This window comes from Lepidochelys kempii, chromosome 1 (genome assembly GCF_965140285.1).
Source record: "Lepidochelys kempii isolate rLepKem1 chromosome 1, rLepKem1.hap1, whole genome shotgun sequence".
Classification (NCBI taxonomy): Eukaryota; Metazoa; Chordata; order Testudines; family Cheloniidae; genus Lepidochelys; species Lepidochelys kempii.
This window is the reverse complement of record NC_136380.1, coordinates 335,125,983-335,147,886: the sequence shown is the minus strand read 5'-3', so window position 1 is coordinate 335,147,886 and position 21,904 is coordinate 335,125,983. Positions and strand designations below refer to the sequence as shown.

The window sequence follows — 21,904 nt, the reverse complement described above, 5'->3', positions numbered from 1 at the left end:
GTTTTCCATGCCTAGTAACACTCATCATAGTCAGGTATGCCAGAACCTAGGGGATTACACAGCTTGTTTTGGAAAACAGTCATTCTTCTTTTATGACATCTTGAAGTCCCCTTGGTAATCTGCAGTGTTCCAGTCTACCGACACTGCTAAACACACCTGAATTCATAGATTACAAAAAAGAGGGAATGTAAAACATGTCTACAGACAAAGATTTTCAAGTTAAACATAATAGAAATGATACCACTATTGCTTCAGAGTAACATATGGTAATGAGGAACTGTGTACTTTTCACACTGACTTTATTAAATAGAACCAGCAAAACTGTTGTAGCCGTCTCTGTACACAGAATCCTATATAACATCCAGCATCCACTTGAATTTGCAAAATTAGTCTGGAGCTTTATCCCAACTGAAATGCTCACAAGATTTTTTTTTTTATAGTTTATGCTTCTTGTCTCTACAGAAATATAGCAAGAATATTAATAATACCAGATTTAATCTGGGCCCAAACTTTATTTGGGAAATTTTGGTCCCAGATTAAATCTGGTATTATTAATATATATAATTTGTATTATGGGATTAAATCTGGTATTATGAATATATATAATTTGTATATTTGGTTTTAGCGGCCCAACTGAGAAGGTCAATACCTCATTGTGTTAGATGCTGTATAAACACATAATAAGAGTTCCTTCCCCAAAAAGCATACACAGACAAGGCAAAAAAAGTATGGGAGAAACAGATGGGAAACTCAGTCACAGAGAGAGTACCTGAAATCACACAGAAAGTCACAAGAGCCTAGAATTTAACCAAGATCTCCTAAACCTCAATCCAGTACCTTAACCATAGGAGCAGTCTGCTTGAGATTGTAAATTTGTGTGAAAATGAAAATAAAAATGACAAAAACCCCAAAATAAACCAAACCTTATACATTTAAATCTTTCAGTGTCTGCAAGGTTTGGTTGTAAAACTAGAGGAGAGATCAAAGTTGAAGTGGGGCCTTATTTTATCTGAAGTATTCACTCATCCCTAGATTCTATCTAGGGGAAAAAAAGCTGACAAATCAAATCATGAAGGCCTCATTTAAATGATACTTCTATAAAATATGAACTATGACTAAATTTACTAACAGTATTTCTTTAAATAATTTACTGAATTTTCTGCTACAGAATCTGACATCAATTTTTAATTATGCCTTTGTTACAATACACATTCAGGACTATATTTGGGCATATATACTAAGGTGTGTTACAGGGTGGTTTGGAGATGAACAACCCCAGTGGGAGCTTCATAAACTATCATGGCTTCTGAGGGATAGCTTCATAGTAGAAAGAGCTAGAACTGAGTGAAAATTGGAACTTCTGAACTGTGAGGATGAAATGAGGGTGAAAAATCAAAATAAGAAACTGTTTTCACAGAATGAAAAGTTCCAAAAAAATTAAATTCAGAAATGTCAAAACATTTCCAATCAGTTTGACATTAAACTGCATCTGACTAAGGTGCTTGGTGCCTCATGGGAGTTGTAGTTCAGCTACCTCATGCCTTTGTTCTTCTATGTGGGCCAGGATCCCTGTCCGGACTACATCTTTCATAATGCACTGTGCCTCTCATGACAAAGCATGTGGTTCAGTAGAGGAATTTGCTTCATGGGAGATGTACTGTAGCCAAGGAGCCTGGCCAAGAGGAGAGAATGGGGGTATGAAGTGCCCAAGCGACATCTCCCGTCAGTCACGGTGTCACCTTAGGCAGATGCCATTTCATGTCAAAGTAGCTGAAACTGAAATTTTTTTGTTCAGTTCAACAAACCAAAATGTGTCAGTTTGGGTTGAACCCATGGAAAATTTCAATTTTTTGGAAACTACTTTTCTGCTAAAAATCATTTCTATGGAAAATTCCCAACCGGCCCTGGGGATCAGAAGGCCAGCCTGGATTACAAGTCCTCTATCAAAATGATGCATATAGCATGGATCTCAGCAGTTATGGCAAGTTCAACTCTACCCCAGTGTGGTACAACCCTGACCTACATGTGAGAGGGTAGTTCAGTCTCCCTACCAGTTTCATCCTGCAGTGCTAGTTAGTGACTTTTGTGGTGGTGAATTTAATAAAGCGAACTGGGCAGGAAGCTCATTTTCACATTGGCCATAGAACAATTTTTGGACGATGGTGGCTTTCAGACACTACAGACCCTGACCTCCATTTGACCTGATGGTGAAAGGCTCTATTTACCATTGCCACTCACTTCAGCCATGAGGTCTCCATTCTCTGTACTGAGTTACAGATGGGTAGATTTGCATATGGTAAGCACCCAGAGTTTGTATCTATGCCAATAAATATATGCTCAGGGCTACAATACTGTTATGAGTAATATTATTAGTGGAAATAACTCCATCATTTTTAAACGTACTTAAGGATAACAATCACTTAATTTTTAGTTTGAAAACAGGAGATTTCTGAAAACACTTTTTGATTCTGGTCATCTTGTTCCTCATGGACCAGGGTTGGCCTGGCTCTGCATAGGGAAGGAGAAAGTGCACGGAGACTAACTCAGCCCCTTAGTCCTTTGCATAGGGAATGGGCAGAATGAGAGTCCTTGAAGTCAGGGAGCAAAGGGTGCTCCAGGTCCAGAACGCTCTCTCTTCCATACCCAGCAAACTCCGCAGACCAATGTGGAGGGGTCAGATCATGGCATTGGACTTAACAGTGGTACTAGCCTTGCAGACTCTTTGTGCCCCCGATATATAATTGGCATAGAATCAGAGGCCAGTGGGCTGATTTTCAGAGGTTCTGAATATGACATTGCACCCCATATTCATCATAGTAATACTATGATATGATTGTGGAATAATTATGATGCATTTTGTACAAGATAAGTCACGTGGAGGTGTCATTGGAAAAGTTATGATTTGCTGAATATGATTATCCTATTTGTATGCATGTGTCTTTTTTATCTGAGGTTATAAATACTGACAATGTAGCTGTACTTCAAATGTGGTTACACCTGGGTAATGCCCACTAGGCAAGATGCTTTCAGTTTAGATAGCTGGTTGGGAAGGGCCTATTCAGGGTAATGAGCCATCAGGGAAAACAATAGGCCTTTGGGGAAGCTTATCTCCCACCTGGCGAGCCTTCCTAAGAACACTCCAGACAGCCTGTAAGTAATGGCTGATATGACTCTACAAAGATATGTGACCAGGCCACATGATTCTGGACTCCATCTTGGGATGTCAGTATTTTTCCACAAACTGGTCTGGGAACCAAAACAAAGGGTTCCCACCATATGTTAAAGCTATATAAGGCAGGGAGTGACATCATCCATTGTTCTTCACTTCCCACACAAGAAGACTCCTAAAAACACCTAAGGAACAAAGACTGAACTGGGGGAAGTGCTTGACCCAGGCTAAAAGGATTTCTAGCCTGTGTATGAAAGACCTGGGGATTCCAAGCTGCAAAGCAAGTGTAGTTTGTGCCTTAAGAATCTGCAGCCCGCTTGTATCATCCATCAGGGTGAGAGACTGTTAATTCAAATCCTGTTTTTCTAGTATGTTAAGCTTAGATTGTGTTTTTGTTTATTTATGAGGTAATCTGCTTTGATCTGTTTGCTATCACTTATAATCACTTAAAATCTATCTTTTGTAGTTAATAAAATTGTTTTTGCTTTATCTGAACCAGTGAGTTTGGAGTGAAGTGTGTGCAAATCTTAGCTCAGAGGGGCTGCTGAATATTCCTCTCCACACTGAGAGGGAGGTGAACTGGATAATAAATTCATATTTGTTGTGATTTGGACCAGGGCAGGACGGTACAGCTCTGAGGTCCTAGGCTGGAAAGCTGGGGGTTATTTTGGCTGGAGCCTCTCTATTGTTGGTTCACACGCAGTGCTGGTCAGAGAGCCTGCATGTAACTGCAGCTGGGTGTGTCCCTACCTGTGTGTATGCTGGTAGAAGTGTAAAATGGGGAGCATGTCTGCAGCTTGTCACAGAAGCAGAGTGTGAAAGGGAGCCTAGGCTGGTGGGTCAGAGGGCTCAGTGTTACCCCAGTTCCAGGTGGTACCCTGGGGGGAACCCATCACACTGAACACCTTCAGTTGCCACTGAACTCAGGCCATTATTCCCTTCTGATTGTGCATGCATAAGTCCCATTAACCTTTGAAAATGCACTCTGGCATATGGAATAATTATTTGTCTATCAGTGCACGTGTAAAGGACAGAGTGGACTTCTTGTCCCTTTATACAGATTTAGGGATGCAGGATTATCATGCTACAAACATCTGTTATGCCATGTGAATATCTACCCACTGAGGCTAACAAATGTACTGGCATTCATTCATTAGAGTGGGAATTAGTTGTGTATACTGAGAAGTAACTAAACTATAGCATTTTATAGGCCCTGGTGATCAGAAACACATGAGTTTGGGTGCAATGTGGTGCTGCAAATAATTGTGTGTGTGCACATACTTTATGTAGGTATTTGCATGCTTGGCCTATGGAAAATCCTTGGGCCTGGAGCATCCAGGGTGCAAAGAATGCTGCAGAGCTGAGACACCACCTGGACAGTGATAGAGACCAATCTGATCTTGAAGGGGGAAAGGCCAGTCTCAAGAGCAGTTATATAGATGCCCAGCAGAAGCAAACATACAATTTATGGAGGCTGGCTTAAGAGTTGTGGAGGGCTAATTTACATGGTCTTCCCTGTTACCATCCTAAGAAACTACATATTGCTCCCACGGAGCAAGTGCAGTCCTCTGTCCCCCATTTTGCACACTGGACCTATCTAGCTCAGCACTGATTGGTCCCATGCAGTCATTTTAGGCAGCTGTCTGGTATTTTTATATGTCCCCTAGCTGCCATGAGGGCAGGGACAATAGACCTTGGAGTAGTAATTGGGATTCCTGACATACGTGGATGCTTAGTGCACTAACAGCAGCATCTGTGCACATCCACCACACACAGAATACAGTTTTGCCCTTTGAACACGAAAACTCACCCTTCCCTGACACCACACTGGGCTTGGGATGCATCCCTTCCAATACATCCTAGTCCTGGCATGAGATATCTATTAGAGAGTTACTCTGTAGTTTGCTGTCAGATTCCTAAAACTGTTTAAGTAATAGCACAAATCAGTTGAACGGCTATGAACTCTTAGGGCAGGGAAACAGCCAAGTGAAAAAATTAGCATCAAAACTGCATGAGACATCAGAGGTGGTATAAATGTGTTTCCTATTGGGGTTTATGCACAAATGGTTTCCACTCCGATGTTTAATAAAAAACATTCCTTTTGTTTCCTTCTTTGAATGTATACCTATTATAGAATGTGAAATCTTTTATTGCCTGTCCATCCTATATTGCATGAGAGATTTGCTGCATTTGATTCACATGTGAAATAGGACACAATAAATTTTCAGATAATAGATATGTCTCCACAAGTGGCTACCCATCTGCAAAATGAGATCTCTCTTGCTGTTTTGCATTGAGGAACTATTGACAAGATGCCTGGAGTGAATGAGCACATGGCCCTATGCTCGCTGTCCCATTTTGTCAAGCTGATATTTGAAAAGAAAGAGGAATTTCCTTGCTTGCCTGCTTGCTTTCTAGTTTTTGCTACTCTTTGGAGCCTCCAGGAAGCCAACTCTGAAGGGCTCCTGCTGGGGAGAGAGTTCCTGGGCTGCTCTCTGATGAGCTCATCTGAGGAACCGGCAGTAACAACTTTCAGTCAAAGAAAGTAAATTGTGCTGCCTGGAGCCCTAAACTTTGGTAACTAACGCTGCAACAGTGGAGAAAAGTTTCCATAGGACGTTGTTCTATTTTGATAGTTAAGAGAATGGTTATTGAAACAGAATAATTGCATAATTGCATTATGGAAACTCTATCCCACTATTACAGTATAGAAAGAATACATATCTGTTTCGGTGTGTAACCTGGAATACACATTAGACCCAATTCATTCCTGGTATAACTCCACAGATTCTAGATCTGTGAATTGGGCCCAGTGTCTATTCAGTGTTACACACAAACAGATATAAATTTAAATATAAGCCTATTAGTTAACTTGTTAACAAGGGACGGAATGAAAAAGATTGGATAAAATGAGAACTGTTTTAAACCTTCACTCAAAAACTCAATCCAAACCTATTTCGCATTCAAAAACACCTCATTAATTGTTTGCACTGCCACAGTTCTTCACCAGGGGCTCAACCGGCACCCATTGGAGTCAATGTGTGTCTTTCCCATTACTGTTGTGGTATTTTGAACCACATTGAAATTGGGAAGTAACCAAGATCAAGACAGACTATTCCTGCAAGATGTTCAATGTGATTTCAATTTGGGGATGATGTAAAACTCCACAATTTTGCCTAAATTTTTACTCTAATCTGAACAAAACTGAACAATTTCAGATGCAGTTCTATGAATGGCTTGGTTTTGTTGGATCATTACTTAAAAAGGGAAACTAATTTCTGAGTGCCAGCTTTCTCTCTTTTTATTTAGAACAATCATATTTATAATCACATCAAACACAATTTTACAAAAAAGGCCATTTCATGCAAACACTTACTCATGAGAGTATTGGCTTAATCATGCCTGTAGTTCCATTGCAGTGAAATCAATGGAGCTACTCACATGAGGATGAATTTGAAAGATCAAACCGATTTTTTTTAAAAAAAAACTCCTCATAAATATCAAGACAAAACCACATTTCATTACAAGAATATTAGCCTGAGTGAGCAAATCCCATAGCCTTTGAATGAAATTACATTTAACTTTGTCTCAGTGAGTCCTTTACGGAATAATTTAACCAAATCAAATTAGCACACAGAAGCTTTTCTGAGAAGGAAAATGAGTTCTGTAAATGATTATTGAGGTGACATGAGCTATTTACTGAATTATGAAGCTTGCATGAAATACATCATGGTATTCTGAGGAAACAGATGGAAACTACAGACTAACACCAGTGAAAATTATTATTACATGGTAAACTCCAGTGGTGGTACCATGTTATCTCATGGTTATGGAGTAGGTACATAACTCATATCACCCCTATAAGTGAACTTTGCATTGGAAACAGTCTCTAGTTTTGATGCCTAAGCAATCAGTTTTTGGAGCCGCTTCAGCTTTGAATGGCTTGGTAAATCTCTCTCTCTCATATATATACATAAATATATATATATATCCATGCCAACCAGTTCCAAATCTAAGCAGCAGAGTAGTGCTTTAAAACACGTACAAAACCATCTGGCTCAAAGCCTATTCAGATTTTTCTTATATTCTCTGTTCTTTGCTTATCTACTCTAGCTGTTTACCTCTGCTTTTTTTAGAAGCACTTTATCTGAAGGATTGAATAACTTTTAAACCAGAGAATCTTTACACTACATATAGCAAAACAAATTGCTAATATGCAACAAAGGAAAATGTGGATGTAAGGGGTATTAGTGTGATGAGTTATCTGAGTATATAATGGGCCAGATCTCTCAACATCTAGGCAGATCAGCACAGCACCATTTGGCTCACTATGTACATCACACCACAAGGTGCACTTGTTCAACTGTTACACATTGAGTGTCAGATGTTCTACTGGTGTAACTCTAATGGAGCGACACAAATCTACACCAGTTTAGGATCTAGCCTTAATACTTCTGTTGATTTGTTTTTGTCTTCGTTTAGTTTTGGAAACATTTAAAACATGGAGTAGTTCTCACCTCTTCCCATAAAGGGGTAAGTTTAAAGTGACAGATAAGCTCTGACACTTCATTATAAGGCTTGCTGACTACAAGTGGTCATTATCGTAGGAGATATATAGATCTATAAATACATAGATCTGTAGAGCTGTTAAAGGTATGAAAGTTTCAATACGTCTGAGTTTATATGTTCAGGTGCTAATTTCCAGAATGGTTTGGAATGCAGCAATTCATAGCAGAAGCTGGCAGAAGATAAGGGCAGATCTATCCTTCTATTTCTGAGTGCTGTTCACATGCAAGGTTGAGCTTTTGCAGCTTTTGTAAAAGAGTAGGAGGATAAACCCAGTTGCCTTGGACAATCCCTCTCAGAATACAAAATGTGCTAATGCCCAGATAACCAAAAATACGGCTACTCCCATTGACATCAATGGGCTTTTGATCAGGCTTTTATTGCAACCCTGAATATTAGTGGGATTTTCAGAATGGGAATGTGTAAGAGCACAGTGGATGCAAGATCAGGTTCAATGTAAATACAAATTATTTTGTGCTAGACTGAAATCCCTTACTCGCATTAGTGAACTGCTACTCACACGAGTAGTCCCAATGAGGAAAAAGGGGAATTACTCCAGTTTTCCATTCCGTGGAAAGAGTTCGCAATCTGGTCCTTCTCTGTAGATTCCAGTGTCCAAAAGAGCTAATTGAAGGGCTAAGTTCAGTACCATATTGTGCTTTCGTGCTGAATTATTTTTTAATCATTGCTGTTTTAACCATTCTCCATTCATTATTTTGAAAGAAAAGGTGCCTCAAAACGTAAAGTCTCTCTCTCTCTCTTTTTTCTCTTTTGGTGTGGTTTCAAAGTCTTATAACCAGAAACAAGTACACATTTCCTAACTATACCTTACCTTCTTCTCTTGTAATTTACATACACTGATCACTTCCATATGTCTAGTATAAGGTAAAATACTTTGTGTGCATAGCACTAAGGACAAATGTACAGCAAAATAAAACTCAGCTTTTGTCATATTTTTTCATGCTGATAGAAAACACTTTAAAAAGAATTTCAGCTCTCAGAAATTTCCTTTTAAAGGCCTTCTGTGGCAAGTCTTGGCTAGGGAATCATTCTTAACAAATAAAACCTGCAAAAACAACAGGGAGTCCTTGTGGCACCTTAGAGACGAACAAATTTATTTGGGCATAAGCTTTCGTGGGCTAAAACCCACTTCATCAGATGCATGATAACATGATCAGATAACATCCATCTGTTAATATTCACCCCTTCTCGTCAACTGTTGAGAATAAGCCACTTCCTCCTTAATTGAATTGCCCTTTTTAGCACTGACCCCCCCACTTGGTAAGGCAACTCCCATCTTTTCATGTGCTATAATATATACACTGCTTACTGTATTTTTCACTCCATGCATCTGATAAAGTGGGTTTTAGCCCACGAAAGCTTGTGCCCAAATAAATTTGTTAGTCTATAAGGTGCCACAAGGACTCCTCATTGTTTTTGCTGATACAGACTACCACAGCCACTCTGAAATAAAACCCGCGTTGCTCAAACTATCCAATAAAAATTAAAAATAGCAAGTCTCTGATTTCACTCCAATTTATACCAGTGTTACTCCTATATAGTTCTATTGACGTTAATGGAGTTGCTCCTGATTTATACTAGGATAACTGAGAGGAGAATCAGATCCCAAGAAACAAAGAAACAAATAAACACTTACGAGGATAAACACTGCTACATTTGAATTGCAAAATGCAAAAATCCCACTGATTTCAATGGAAGTAGGGTTGAATCCTTCACGTCTGTTTCAACTGATTTGTCATTCTGTTTACTAGCTGTGACCATCTGGTTTAGCTTCTATGATGCTTGCATACTCTGCATAGAAACCAGCTAATAAGTAATCCACAGAGCCTAAGAGGAGACTACAGTGACATCTTGTTAGTTTTAGTTCAGAGCAAGAGCTTTTTTTTTTTTTTAATATAGCAATATTTGTGTTAATTATTGTTCTGATTCAGTGTTTCTTTGTCAGTCTGTCATTCAAGTTGATGTATCATTATGGAACAAAATGATATTCAGAACAACCCCTCCATCACAAGGGGACAGGAAGTAAGTATAAAAGCAAACGTAAGTCATTTCCTGTGTTAATTCATGAAATGTCATATGGCTGCATTGAAGGCATGTGCAAGATATGAACTGGAACTTATATTTTGAAAGATCAAGGCAATCTCCAGTTTAAGAAACAGGTGCTTCTTTACTTAGTCTAGAAGCTAAGTGTATGAAAACAAGAGAGCTGCAGAATCCCACTTTTGACTTTATCTTGTTAGCTATTCATTGCCATTAGTTTCAAAAATGAACAAACTAAGGCCCTGATCCTGTAAATACTTGTGTAACTTTATAGTCACCAAATACAATAATAAACACTCATTCAGGGCACAGTTCCCGCCACTCTGAACATTTACTGCATATGTTGAGATCAAAATGTACAAGGGTATCTGAAAAAGGTTAGAGAGTTCCTGTCTGCATTAGCTGAAATATCCAAATGATCAGTGAGATATTTCCAGTATGATAGCAACTTAAGTGGTGCCATCTCAGTACTCAGCTGCAATAATGTTACAATAAGCACCTTTTTCAGCTCTTTGTATGATGAGCATTAAAAAAAATGACTCCTGGCTCCATATGACTCCATATTCCACAATATGAATGTGCAAATCTATAGGACTAGTCTGAGAATAAGATACTATTCAATGTGAGTAAGCATGGCAAGACTTTCGCTCTAACCAACATCTCCCGACACTATTTAGCGCCACTTTACAGATGACGAAACTGAGGCCCAAAACCAAAAGAAAAAATATGGTTCAGTAGCTAGGGTGTGAGCCGGGGATACTGGAGATGGGTGTTCTCACCCCTGTTTTACCACAGGCTAAATGTGAGACTTGGAGTACGTCACTCAGTTTCCCTGTGCCTCAGTTTCCAATCTGTAAAGTGGGGATAATATCACTTCCCTTACACACAGGGGTGTTGTGAGGAAAAAACGTCAAAGACTGGGAGATGCTACTGTAGTGGGGATCAAAGTGCAATAGCTAGAAGACCACACAGTGAGTCAATAGCAGACAAGGATTTTGCACTCAGGAATTCCATGCTCAGGTGAACAGACCACATACCTTTGGACATCATGTGAAAAGCGTTGACAGAACTCTTTAAATATATGAAACAACCAGCATCAAGCTGAAAAGTAACATTAGGTGTTTACGATCATTTTAGTTGTAATGATCTAAGCTGCAGGTAAGGAAAATGTTTTAAAGATATAATACACTTATATTTTAGCTTCATAATGTACTTTCTAAAAGAGACCCTTTTAAAAAAGACCAAAAATATTTTTCTCTTTTTCTTTTCTCCAGAGAGCAAATCCTGTATGCCAGATTTCAGCTAGGAGTCCATTGTGACGACCAGAAGACAAAGGCCCCAGGAAAGATGCTATAATAGCAATATTGACAGTTGGGATCTGTACTGGCATAAGCTGCATAGCTATAATGCTGGAAACAATATCCTGCTGATGATTAGGACATTTCAGCCAGTGTGAACAGGAGCTCTTTAAAATCACTTTATGCTCCCCTCCTACATTTTTCTCTTGATGCACATAGACTCTTGGCAGATGGACTCTGGCATTTCTTGGAAGAACAGAAACTCTGGAATTCACTTTTCTGGGAGAAAAGACATTTTTGCAGGTAGTTCAGGAGTTCATTTAATATCTGTTTATGCCATGGAGACTCTTCCAAACAATGGTCTTGGTGCTCCCTTTTCACGTCCTCAAGCTGAGGGGAGTAAGAGAGGTCAAAAGAAGGCAGCACGGAAGATAAGACCATGGCTCATCTCTTCTCTCAAAGTCCTGGTGATGAATACTGTTAGGTCGACAGACGAATTCTTCTATTGACCAAACTCCTGCCTCTTGAGGGGATGGATTTACTACACTAGTGGAAAGATCCCTTCCATTACTTTAGGAAGTGTCTACGGTAAAGCACCACAACAGCGTAGCTGTAGTGCTCATAGTAGAGACATAGCCTCTGTGATCCAGGGGGTTGTACTCCGCTTTCCCCAAGCCTGGTCTGGATCTCAAACGTTTGCAGGCTGCCCCTGTGTTCAGTCTCCCCAGGGCTGTGAACCCTTCCCCTTGGTAGCTAAATGAACCTCACCATGTTATTGGAATCCTTTCCCCACATCATGCAGAAGCTTCCATAGAAGCTAGGATGGCACATAGAAGCCAATATGGTCTTTACTTCATTAGAAAATAGCGAAAGAGGACTTTCTTTTTCATGTGCTTGCACAGTAGATACAAAGCAAAGAACTGCACCATTCCTCAGACTGTTCTCTGCAAGATCCAAGTTTGCACAAAAATATTTATAAAGGAAGGGAATGTTATTTGACTGCTCGGTTATACAGTTCCTATAACATTTAGCTGGAGAGATAAGCAAGCAGCCCAACAAATGCCAAACAATTCTGAAGCATTAGAGGAATGGCAAACACTTTTGACTGTTTAGTATTTGGCTATCAAACACCAAAGGATGAAAAACAGAGATGACGCACAGCAGAATGGTGCCCACACATTTCAGAGACAGCTGCAGGTGATTTTAACACATAGAAAACACGTAAATGTCAGGGTGGGAAAAGGATCACTCAAAGTTTTATCATTTGGAATATTCAGAATTAATCTGAAATCAGGGTCTAATTCTGCTCTTAATCCACTAGTGTAAATTTGGAGTGACTCCAATAAAGTCAATGTAACTATACCAAGATAAGTGAGAGGAGAATCAGGTCCAGGATCTGCATATTTCCATAGATTTGCAGAGATGCATATGCATACTTATGTGCAAGCCACATTATATGAAACTGGGTCATGGAAATATTTAAAAACTAAAAGTAATATATGCCATTTCAATTAGAAGACTTAAGTAATTGACACAGGGTAACAAACCTGATTTAGAATCAGCCTATTTAAAGCTATGAGACTATTAAGAAAGGATCTGCAGCCGCAGCCAGTCGCCACCAGTGGGTGTAATTGGGTTTGGAAGAACTTGCTTGTGCAATGAAAGTAGATACAGGAGGAGTGAACCGGAGTAAAGTATTTAAGAAAATGCTGAACTTAATGATACTGTATATTTCCTTTTCTGGGCCAAATTCTGATGTCAGTAACTGCAGTGTAAATCCAGACTAACTCAATTGACTTCAGAAGAGTTACTTGAGATTCAGAAAAGCATTTAATCGCAAACTTAACTTTAATCAGTGGAACTTAACCATGTACTTAAGCGCTTTCATGAATAGGGATGCTTTCCCAAATTGGGGCCTTAGACAAGTGTAAATGAGATCAGAATCTGCTCCTATGGAAGTACATGGAAAGTATGTAATGGTACTGTCTTCCTAAGAAGCATGTCATACTCTGGGAGGTAAAAATGCCAGTGCCTTGTGTGTGCCAAACTTGCATAGTAGATGGTAACAACTGGGCCAAAAGTTACATTACATACTAAGAAGACTGATGTTAAAAGTTAAGGCAACACTCGCTAGATGCGACTCAGTGAAAACAAAAACGTGCAACCATTAAAACTGAAAGCAAGTGAAAAAGGTCCACTGCGTTGTAACTCTTCATGGCAAGGATTGAGATACCCTCTCCTCTATCTTCATCTGGGCAGCGCCTAGCTCATCCTGAGTACGACTGTACTATAAAGTAATAATAGTAAATAATAAGGATATCAAGAAGAAGATGGCTAAACTTGTAAGTGCTATCAAGAGGCATAACTATAACAAATCCAAGCCCAACTCCAGCTCCATGAGGTTCACCTACTTGAGAGTCAAAGTACAATAACGTTAATGAGATAGAGAGAGATGTAACAGGGAGCACTTTCGAGTGGTGAAGGAGCCTACGGCACTTTTAAAAATGTTCGTGGTCTCCGCAGCTGAGGAGAGCTCCCTTCTGGCTCTTTCACTGGCGGGCAATGGGGTTCTGCACTACTCAAAAAACGTAGGAAAAGAAAAGTGAATTTACCATCATGACAGTTATGCTCACCATTCACAGCTGTTACTGGACAAGAAGAGCTAGCCCACATGAAGGCTCCATAGGGCAGGCCCCTGTGACTGCACAGTGTACATGTGCACATTCCAGAAGGGGCTTTAATGCTACAGTAGAAGGAATTTGCTGAACAGCCCACCAGCCACAGCAGAGCACTGAAGGGAACATCCACAAATGACCTTAATTAATAAGCGCACTAAGGCAAATTACAGAGCCTCATCTACAATTCTGACCTCGAGCTGCCACCGTCCACTACGTGCACTAGTTTAAAAATAAGCATGTGGGATCCTGAAAATGATTTTACCCTTTTTAAACTTTGAAACTTGGAAGTAGAATGTCACAGTCCTTGACATCACTTACAGGGATTTGTTTTCATCTCCCTCACTCAGGGACTGCCTCAGGTAGAGATCTTATTTTGCTTCAGATTGAATCGAGGTCAAGTCAGACTCTGGCTGATATGGGAACTATTCAAAACATTGGTGCATCTTTACATGATTATTGCTTCCATTACAATTTTTTCAGGGATGTACATGAGAGCAATAAAGGGTGAGCCTGCAGCCCAGAAAAGACAAATAGAAAGAAGACTCTCTAACACCAACTGCAGAAGAGGTTGCATGTTAAATCATCAGTGATCATTTTAAGGACGTAGTCAAACCAAAACCACAGTGAAGGGAACAGAGTATGGCAATATATTAAATGAAACCTGAAAAACACATCTTCTTTTAGGAAAGTCAAAAATAGGAGTAATTAGTGATTTCCTCTCAGATATAATTCCATGTATTCATATACTATATAGTGTGTAATAATGGATAGGCATTAGTAGACCATGAACACTGGAATAACCTGTACATGCTAGGTTCCCTATTTTAAACTTTTTTTTTTTGGTCATGTGTTGTGGTACCAACATGTACTTAAACATGTCCCAAGCACTCAGAGATGCATCTAAGTCCCAAACCAGCAAAGCACTGAAACTAATACTAGATTTAATCATGATGTGAGTAGTCCCACTGAGTTCAATGGGACCATTGATCTGATTAAATTCTTTGCTGGATCAGGGCTTTAAGTATAATGCAACAAGCAGCAAAGGTAAGCTGCTCCATAGACAAAGAGAAGACCACAGTTTACATTACTATCAACCCAGCACCTTTTATGAACAAAAAACTGTATAGCAGGCCGAGTTACATGGACATAGTAAGCCCTCTAAGAAAGGGAGAATTTTGTAATTCAGAAATCACACTTTTCTTACTAGCATTTAATGGGAAAATTGGGACTATAAAATAAAAATGTAGGGCCAGGTTCTCTTCCTCCTTGTTCTGGTCACTTTGCATCTTTTGTCCTAAATGGCCAGCTGAGAATTCCCCTAAACAGGCAAGATCTCAGCTGACGTAAAGCATTTTAACTAGTCTCTACACCAGCTTCCCCTCTCTCCAGTGTCAGAGTGGGCCTCTGTTCTGTTTTGACAATTCTTATCTGGTATCTGGCCTTCTTGGGGATCATGGTCAACTAATGTTAGTGAAATCAGCACCAAAGCTACTGTAAAATACTCCAGGATCAGGACCAAGGCTACCTGAAAATTTTGTGGCTGCATCTAAGTCCTGTACTTCCAACTCCTGTGCCAAATAGATATAGACATAAAAGGAGCCTAAACTACAGATCTTTTTGCTATTTACTGAGAATGGGGCCTGGAGAATCTTACAAGTCCTTGCCTATGTCCATAAACACTTGTTTTTCCTACCTCCCTGCTCCTCTTTCCAAGTTCTCAGTTCCCTTATCTTCTTCACAATGAGTGTGAAAAGAGGTTTTCAGAGAAGCGGCTATATGCATAAAGTAATTTAATTATAAGACCCTTTAAATGGGTATCTTGAGTTTTGAGACAAACTGTGACATTAAGTGATAAGAGACATGTCTCCAATCAGGCCCTGTATATTATTAATGCTCTTACTAAAATGCTCTCTGTTTTTTGTTTTAATTTGTTTTTTGTATTGGGATTATGTGGCTGGCTGAAGAATTGGGTAGAAAAAAAAAAACACCTGCATGTTATCAAGTGCCAGTAGGACAAGTTGATAAGCTACCTTACCAATTAAATATCATACATAGACTCATGTGTACCCAGGTAGTGCTACTTGTCTATAAAAGAGTGGATGAAATTCTGGCACATTTGTAGATTGATCATACACAGAGTCTGGAGGCAGCTCTTATTTTCATTCCAATTTTAGGCAAAATATCTATTTTTACTATGGCTTGAATGGAAACCAGGGAGTAGTACAACTGAATCTACATGCAATATTTTTCCAGTTACTTATTCTTAAGTAACGTGCATCCAATTGAGCAACAATTCAAAAAAAAAGAACCACACATGTACTTTTACCAAACATACTTAGAGGATTTATAAATTTTCAATAAACAAATGCGATGAGACAGATGGATATGAGAAACTTTGAGTTCACAAGATTTACTCATGACAAAAATCAGAGTTGCCTTGGGAAGAGCTTTGTGAAACAAGGTATTTTAATGAGCATTCTTTTTATTAAAAACAAAAACAAAACTTCTTGTAGCTAGATCTAGCATTTGTTTATACTGTTGGTTCACTGCATAAAAGAAAAAGAGAGAGATGGAACAGATGGAAAATACGGGAAGGAAAGAAAGGAAAAATCCTTGTGGAGCTAAGACTATTTATTGTTTTAAACTTTGCACTCACAACTTCATCACCATCACACAGAGAACTCAATATATAATAGATGCTTTCTGAACAGAACCTACAACCTAATAACACAGTAGAGCTCATTACATTATTCATTGAAACACAAGTCATTGGGATAAAAAGAAACTTTAAGAACATGTTATTTCCTCACCGTTTAACAGTCGTTTTATTAAAGGCTTTCTTTGCATCTTGGAGATTAAATTTTTTTTTGTTATTTCACCAGATGCAGCCTTTAAAAGCTACAGAAGGGAGGTGGAGGTGGTGGGGATCAGTTTAACCTGCAATAGTTTTAAGCTAATTTTTTCCCCATATTTAGGACATGATCCAAAGCCCACAAAAGTCAATGAAAAGAATTGGAAAGAAATATTGTTTGGGCTAGATTTCTTACTATTTATGGACCTACGTGAAATGTCAGTGTTTGAGATCTGAGTGTTTGAGAAATCCTGACTTCTACTGAAGTCAATGTGAGTTTTGCGAGTATTGACTTCAACAGAGAAAGGATGTCATCTCTGTTCACCCCATATTTGCTTCCCCCAGTGAACTGCCCAAATCTGACTGCTACAAAGCCAAGAGACCCCATTTTTCTAATATGTCACTTCTGGAATGAACCTGAAAGCATCTTTTTGGTCCCTCTTCCATAAAGGTGGCCCAATTTATAATATATTTATTACATGGACTCCCTCCCTTACCCTACACAAAATGTGCTTGATATGATACTTCTAATCTACTGTGAGACTGAGCGATGGGAAGTCAAGAGAAAATAAGAATGGGAGTTCACTGAAATGTCTATCTGGCAACCTGAGAAATGACAGAGCTAATAGTGGACCTTTGAAAACAAGTGACATTAGGAAATTAAGGTTGGCAGGGATTTAACCCTTCATGAATCACTTTGGAAATTTTTAAGCCAAATGCCTGCATGTTTTAACTATGTTTGACATCTAATTAGTCAGAAAAAACAAGAAGCTAAAATAAATCCCTATTGTTCTTTAGAAACAAAACAATGACAACTGGCTACAAGGCATTTGCTTAGGCAAAAATCAATTGTACATTCAAAACCAAAAACACGACTGCGAGTAAAACAACAGAAGAAAAATTGTTTGACACATTCTTTTTTACTCTGCATGTTCTCATTCATTTCACAGTTTATTTTACTAAACTGCCAGGCTCTCAATGAAGAAATAGAACTGCTAGGTAATTGGAGGAGTGGGGTGTTATTTTTCCTAATTGTTAGTAGTCCCATTAGTCCCACTAGTAAGAAAATGGCCTATGGTATCTTCACAAGATCCACATTGATATGTAATATATTCATTCATTGCCCACAAAGTATATTTTCACTATGCACAACTCTTAAAGCAGCATACTCACAAAGCACTGTGCCTATTTATCCACCCGACAATTTATCAGAAGGATAATTAGCTGAAAAACACCAGCTGATTAAGTCTTACTTTTCTCTATTTATAAGTATGGGTCCACCCTGCAGGATGCTGAACACTTTGGCCACAATCCAGCAGAACTCTTAAGCCTGTACTCAATTGTAAGCATGCTAGTAGACCTATGCAGTCAGTAGGACTACCCAAACATTTAAAGTTAAGCACATGCTTGTTTTGGTAGACTGGGCTAATGTGCTCAGCACCATGCAGGATAGAGCTCTTATTTTGCACATGCTTAAAATTAAGCATGCCCTTAAGTGTTTTGTAGGACTGGAGTTCTCATTGTCTTGCAATCATTTCATTTTAACAGCTTGTTCAGTCAATTACACAAACAGTACTAAGGAGTCTATCAGTTTCCCGAGTTACTATTGTGAAAAACTTTGCCCTAGAAGCTGGTGTTTATTAAATAAAAAACGGTGAGAATTAGATATTTGTTCCCAGCAGAAACAGAAGTTAAAAACAACCAGCCACCAGAATAATCAAGTGTTGCAAAGCTGGTTATAGTTTGGATATAGTATCAATGGATACAAATGATGGGCCAGATTCTGCCTTCCTCAAACCACAGTAGCACTTTTTTGCACAGCTAGTCCCACTGATTTCAATGAGAAGATTCAGCGTTAGTATGAATGCCAGAATTGAGCCCTCAATAAACTTTAATGGGGTGAAAAATAGCAAACAATTATTAATTAGCCATTAAACACTTTAATGGAGCACTTTTAAGCAACACTCGAAGTTAAGCTCCTATATAATAATTTAATTGAGTTTTACAGTAGGGCCATTAAAGTTTGGAAGTTAGATCACAAACAATTAAAATGGTATTTAAAGAGTTTTATAACATGGCACATGCATCAGGTTGTTTCTCAGATTAAATTATTTAAAATAACCAATTTGCATTTATTCAATATAAAATAATTTTCTCACAAAAAACAAAGTGACACAAAGTGACACATAAAGTTTTCTTTTCATATATAAAGTGCTGCTTACACAAACACACATTCTTTTTAAAATATGCACATTCATTTATTTCACAATGAAGTCAGAACACATCCAAGTTTTATAGGTGTTTAATTTTCTGGTTTAAAGTGTGAAAATGACGACTGCCTGGAATCATTTAGATGTTTCTTTCTTCACACTTGTGCCACCAGAAAGACAGATTCTCCCTGTTATGCAAAAAGTAGAGAACATTCTTCTCCTGGCATGAGATATATAGACTATACAGCAGACAGAGATTGACATCTATGACCACAAACACACATGTTCACTTTTTTCCATTGTAGAAATGGGACACTTCTTCCCCCCAACACCCACACACACATTTTGAACTGAAGGTACTTTCCCCCATCTCCCCATCTTAAATCATCTGGGATTATAAAAAGTCAACTTTTAGGGGTGGAAACCTCTTTTAGTAATAATAATACCTAGCTCTTATAGTTTAATCTTCTATCCCATTTGTATACTGTCCAGCTTTTATTTTTTCTCCCTACAATGTACATATATAGAATCTGTAATGAAATGTCCTGCAATGATAAGGGAGAGGGTATACCTGGTTCTTCAGAGTCCTGAATTTTAATAATAGCAATAATTTTACTAAAGTTAATTACTGACAATGCATTGTGTCTAATGCTATGCAAATTCCCAAAGGTAAGAGTAATCTCACAGTTATCTTCCCTTAATAACACATTCTCTGTAAGGATTACTGAAATATACTCAAAGTATGTATGATATAATTTCATTTAAGAAAAAAATAGCATTGCATTGAAGATCTAGTACATTATTCCTTTTTCTGGAGCTGATCTGTTCCTTTCAGTTTATACTTTCTTGGCAAACCCACCATCTACTGCTTATGTGAGGCATCTGATTGTCAGATCTGTACAAACTGAATATTCATGACTGAGATTTAACCACTTCATGCATAAAAAAACCCAACATAAATCGCCCTCTATTCCATCGTGTTTGAACTAGATAAATACTCGATTGTAGCTGTACAACATGCCCAGAGCAGCATAAAGATTAATTGGGTGGTCAAAGATGTCTAATCATTTTGAAAGAGTAAAGTCCTATGAAATAATTCAACATTCTTACAAAAATCAGCATATTCTAGAATCTTTGCCTGCAAATGTAATTAACTCTTCTTTGTCTGCATTTAAATTGAGTGGTATTGAATTTAAAACGTTTTTTTTTTAAAGTGTTAGAAAATATTTTCTCGAACACACATCTCCATTTTTAACGATAAGGAAAAGCAGGAAAAATAGGAACAGATCCTAAGAAAAGAGAGCGAGGGAGAGAGGAAATAAAAGACAACAACAGACTTACCTTTATAGGATAATTTGAGTCTTGGCACGTTATTCTTCACATGCTGGCAGTTCACTCTTTCTGCTAGTAATACTCCCAAGAAAAGCAGTGCAATCCTATTCAGCCAGCTCATGCTGCCGACGATACTGTAGGGTCCTTGTGTATCGGCGTCTCGGTGCCCTCGGTCCTGTCGGGTACAGCCGCAGAACTTCAAACAATCTAGAAACTGGAGGTAACAGGTGACTGAGGTCAGTTTCATTCATAAACGCAGAACAATCAAGCCCTCATGGCCCCGCTATAGAACATCTCTCCTTCTTCTGCCACAGTCGGTGGAGCAGGGAAAACTTCAAGCCCCTTCCAGTACACACACGGGCACAAAAATTGAGCCAGACAGTGGATAATGAGGCAGAACTGTCGTGGGGAAGGGGGAAACAATAAGAAGGGCTGCAGCGGGGGCGCTGAACGAGCTGTGCCTTTTATCTACGCTCCTCTGAGAGCCAGTGCCACGAGCTAATCCCGCTCCCTGCTTCAGCGCAAGCAAGAATGAAAGGGAAACAGAGCGGCGCAGCGAGCAGCATTGACTTTTCCTGTGCACATGTACGGGAGATGACACAGGATCCCGCAGACAGGTTTTTCCCAACACGCTCGTACACTAGCTGACAATGGGAGAAGAGAAAAGCACAACCCACTCCCCTTCCCCTGCTGTCACACAACACATGCAAAAAACATCTAGGCAGAGAGGAGAGGAGGGAAGAGAAACCTCCACCAAGCTCCTGAAAGGCACGGAGCTATAAATTCACCTCCAAAGGCACAAGCGATTTTATAGCCAGTTGGGGATTTGATTTGATTTGACTATTTTGAATAAAAAACACCCCCTGCAAAAAATAAACCCTGAATATTGCCACCCACATAAATAACATCTCCTGCCCATAGTGTAATCCTGTGTGACTTGCTATCAGTGAACAAGTAGGGAAGACTTCCATCAACATAACTGTACCACTGAAGCTTTTAAAGCCTTGTTAGGAAAAGTTCCTTTACCCTCCCCCCCAACCCAATCCAGCAAAAGAAATTCCTAGTAAAGCTCACTTCAACAGTCAGTTCAAGACATGTATAGGTCCAGCGGGGCTTGTAAATTATACTGGGGGATTCTCCAAAGAATTCTTATAAATTTAAGATGTCCACAACCTTCCAATTGCTCGGACACTCTGGTATTGTTTTGTTTTTTGTTTTTTAAATAATTATGTGAAACTCATTAATGAAGTTGGTTCCGCCCCCCCCCCCCAATCATAAAGAGTGAAGAAAGACTGCAGGAAGACCCCAGTGTCTGCTAAGTGTTAAGGAAAACTGTAAATACAAACACAAACCTGCCCCACCCCTACACACACACATACACACACACACTCCGTTTTCAGTGCTTGAAAGATTACCAGAGTCTCCCAGCCGTGCAGAATCGTCGGACATTCAAGTAACCATAGGAAGTCAACTTTTACTAAACAAGCATGTTGTCCAAGCAGTTTAGTATTTCCATCTATTTTGTTTTAAAACTTTTCCAGAATGAAAAGATTGACAGATATTTTAGGACAGTAGAAGCTAAGGGTCAAATTATGACTCTCTTACTCACATTGGTGAATAATTAATCATATAAATAGTGCCACTAAAGTCAATGTAAAAGCATATAATCTGGCCCCAATAGAATACAACATCAGTTTTCTATACCTACAAGCAGGTACAAATTCACTCTTTAGGATATA

The 21,904-nt window shown here is 38.9% G+C and overlaps 1 protein-coding gene across 1 annotated transcript in view; it reads right to left on the bottom strand.

Annotated features, from left to right (window-relative positions):
* Positions 1 to 20,716, bottom strand: part of SEMA3A (semaphorin 3A) — a 207,545-nt gene extending 186,829 nt beyond the window's left edge. The window contains exon 1 of the mRNA XM_073328643.2: positions 20,175 to 20,716. Within this exon, the coding sequence (XP_073184744.1) occupies positions 20,175 to 20,412 (238 nt within the window). The 5' untranslated portion in view covers positions 20,413 to 20,716. The remainder of the gene's footprint in view (positions 1 to 20,174) is intronic.
* Between the last annotated feature and the right edge of the window lie 1,188 nt (positions 20,717 to 21,904).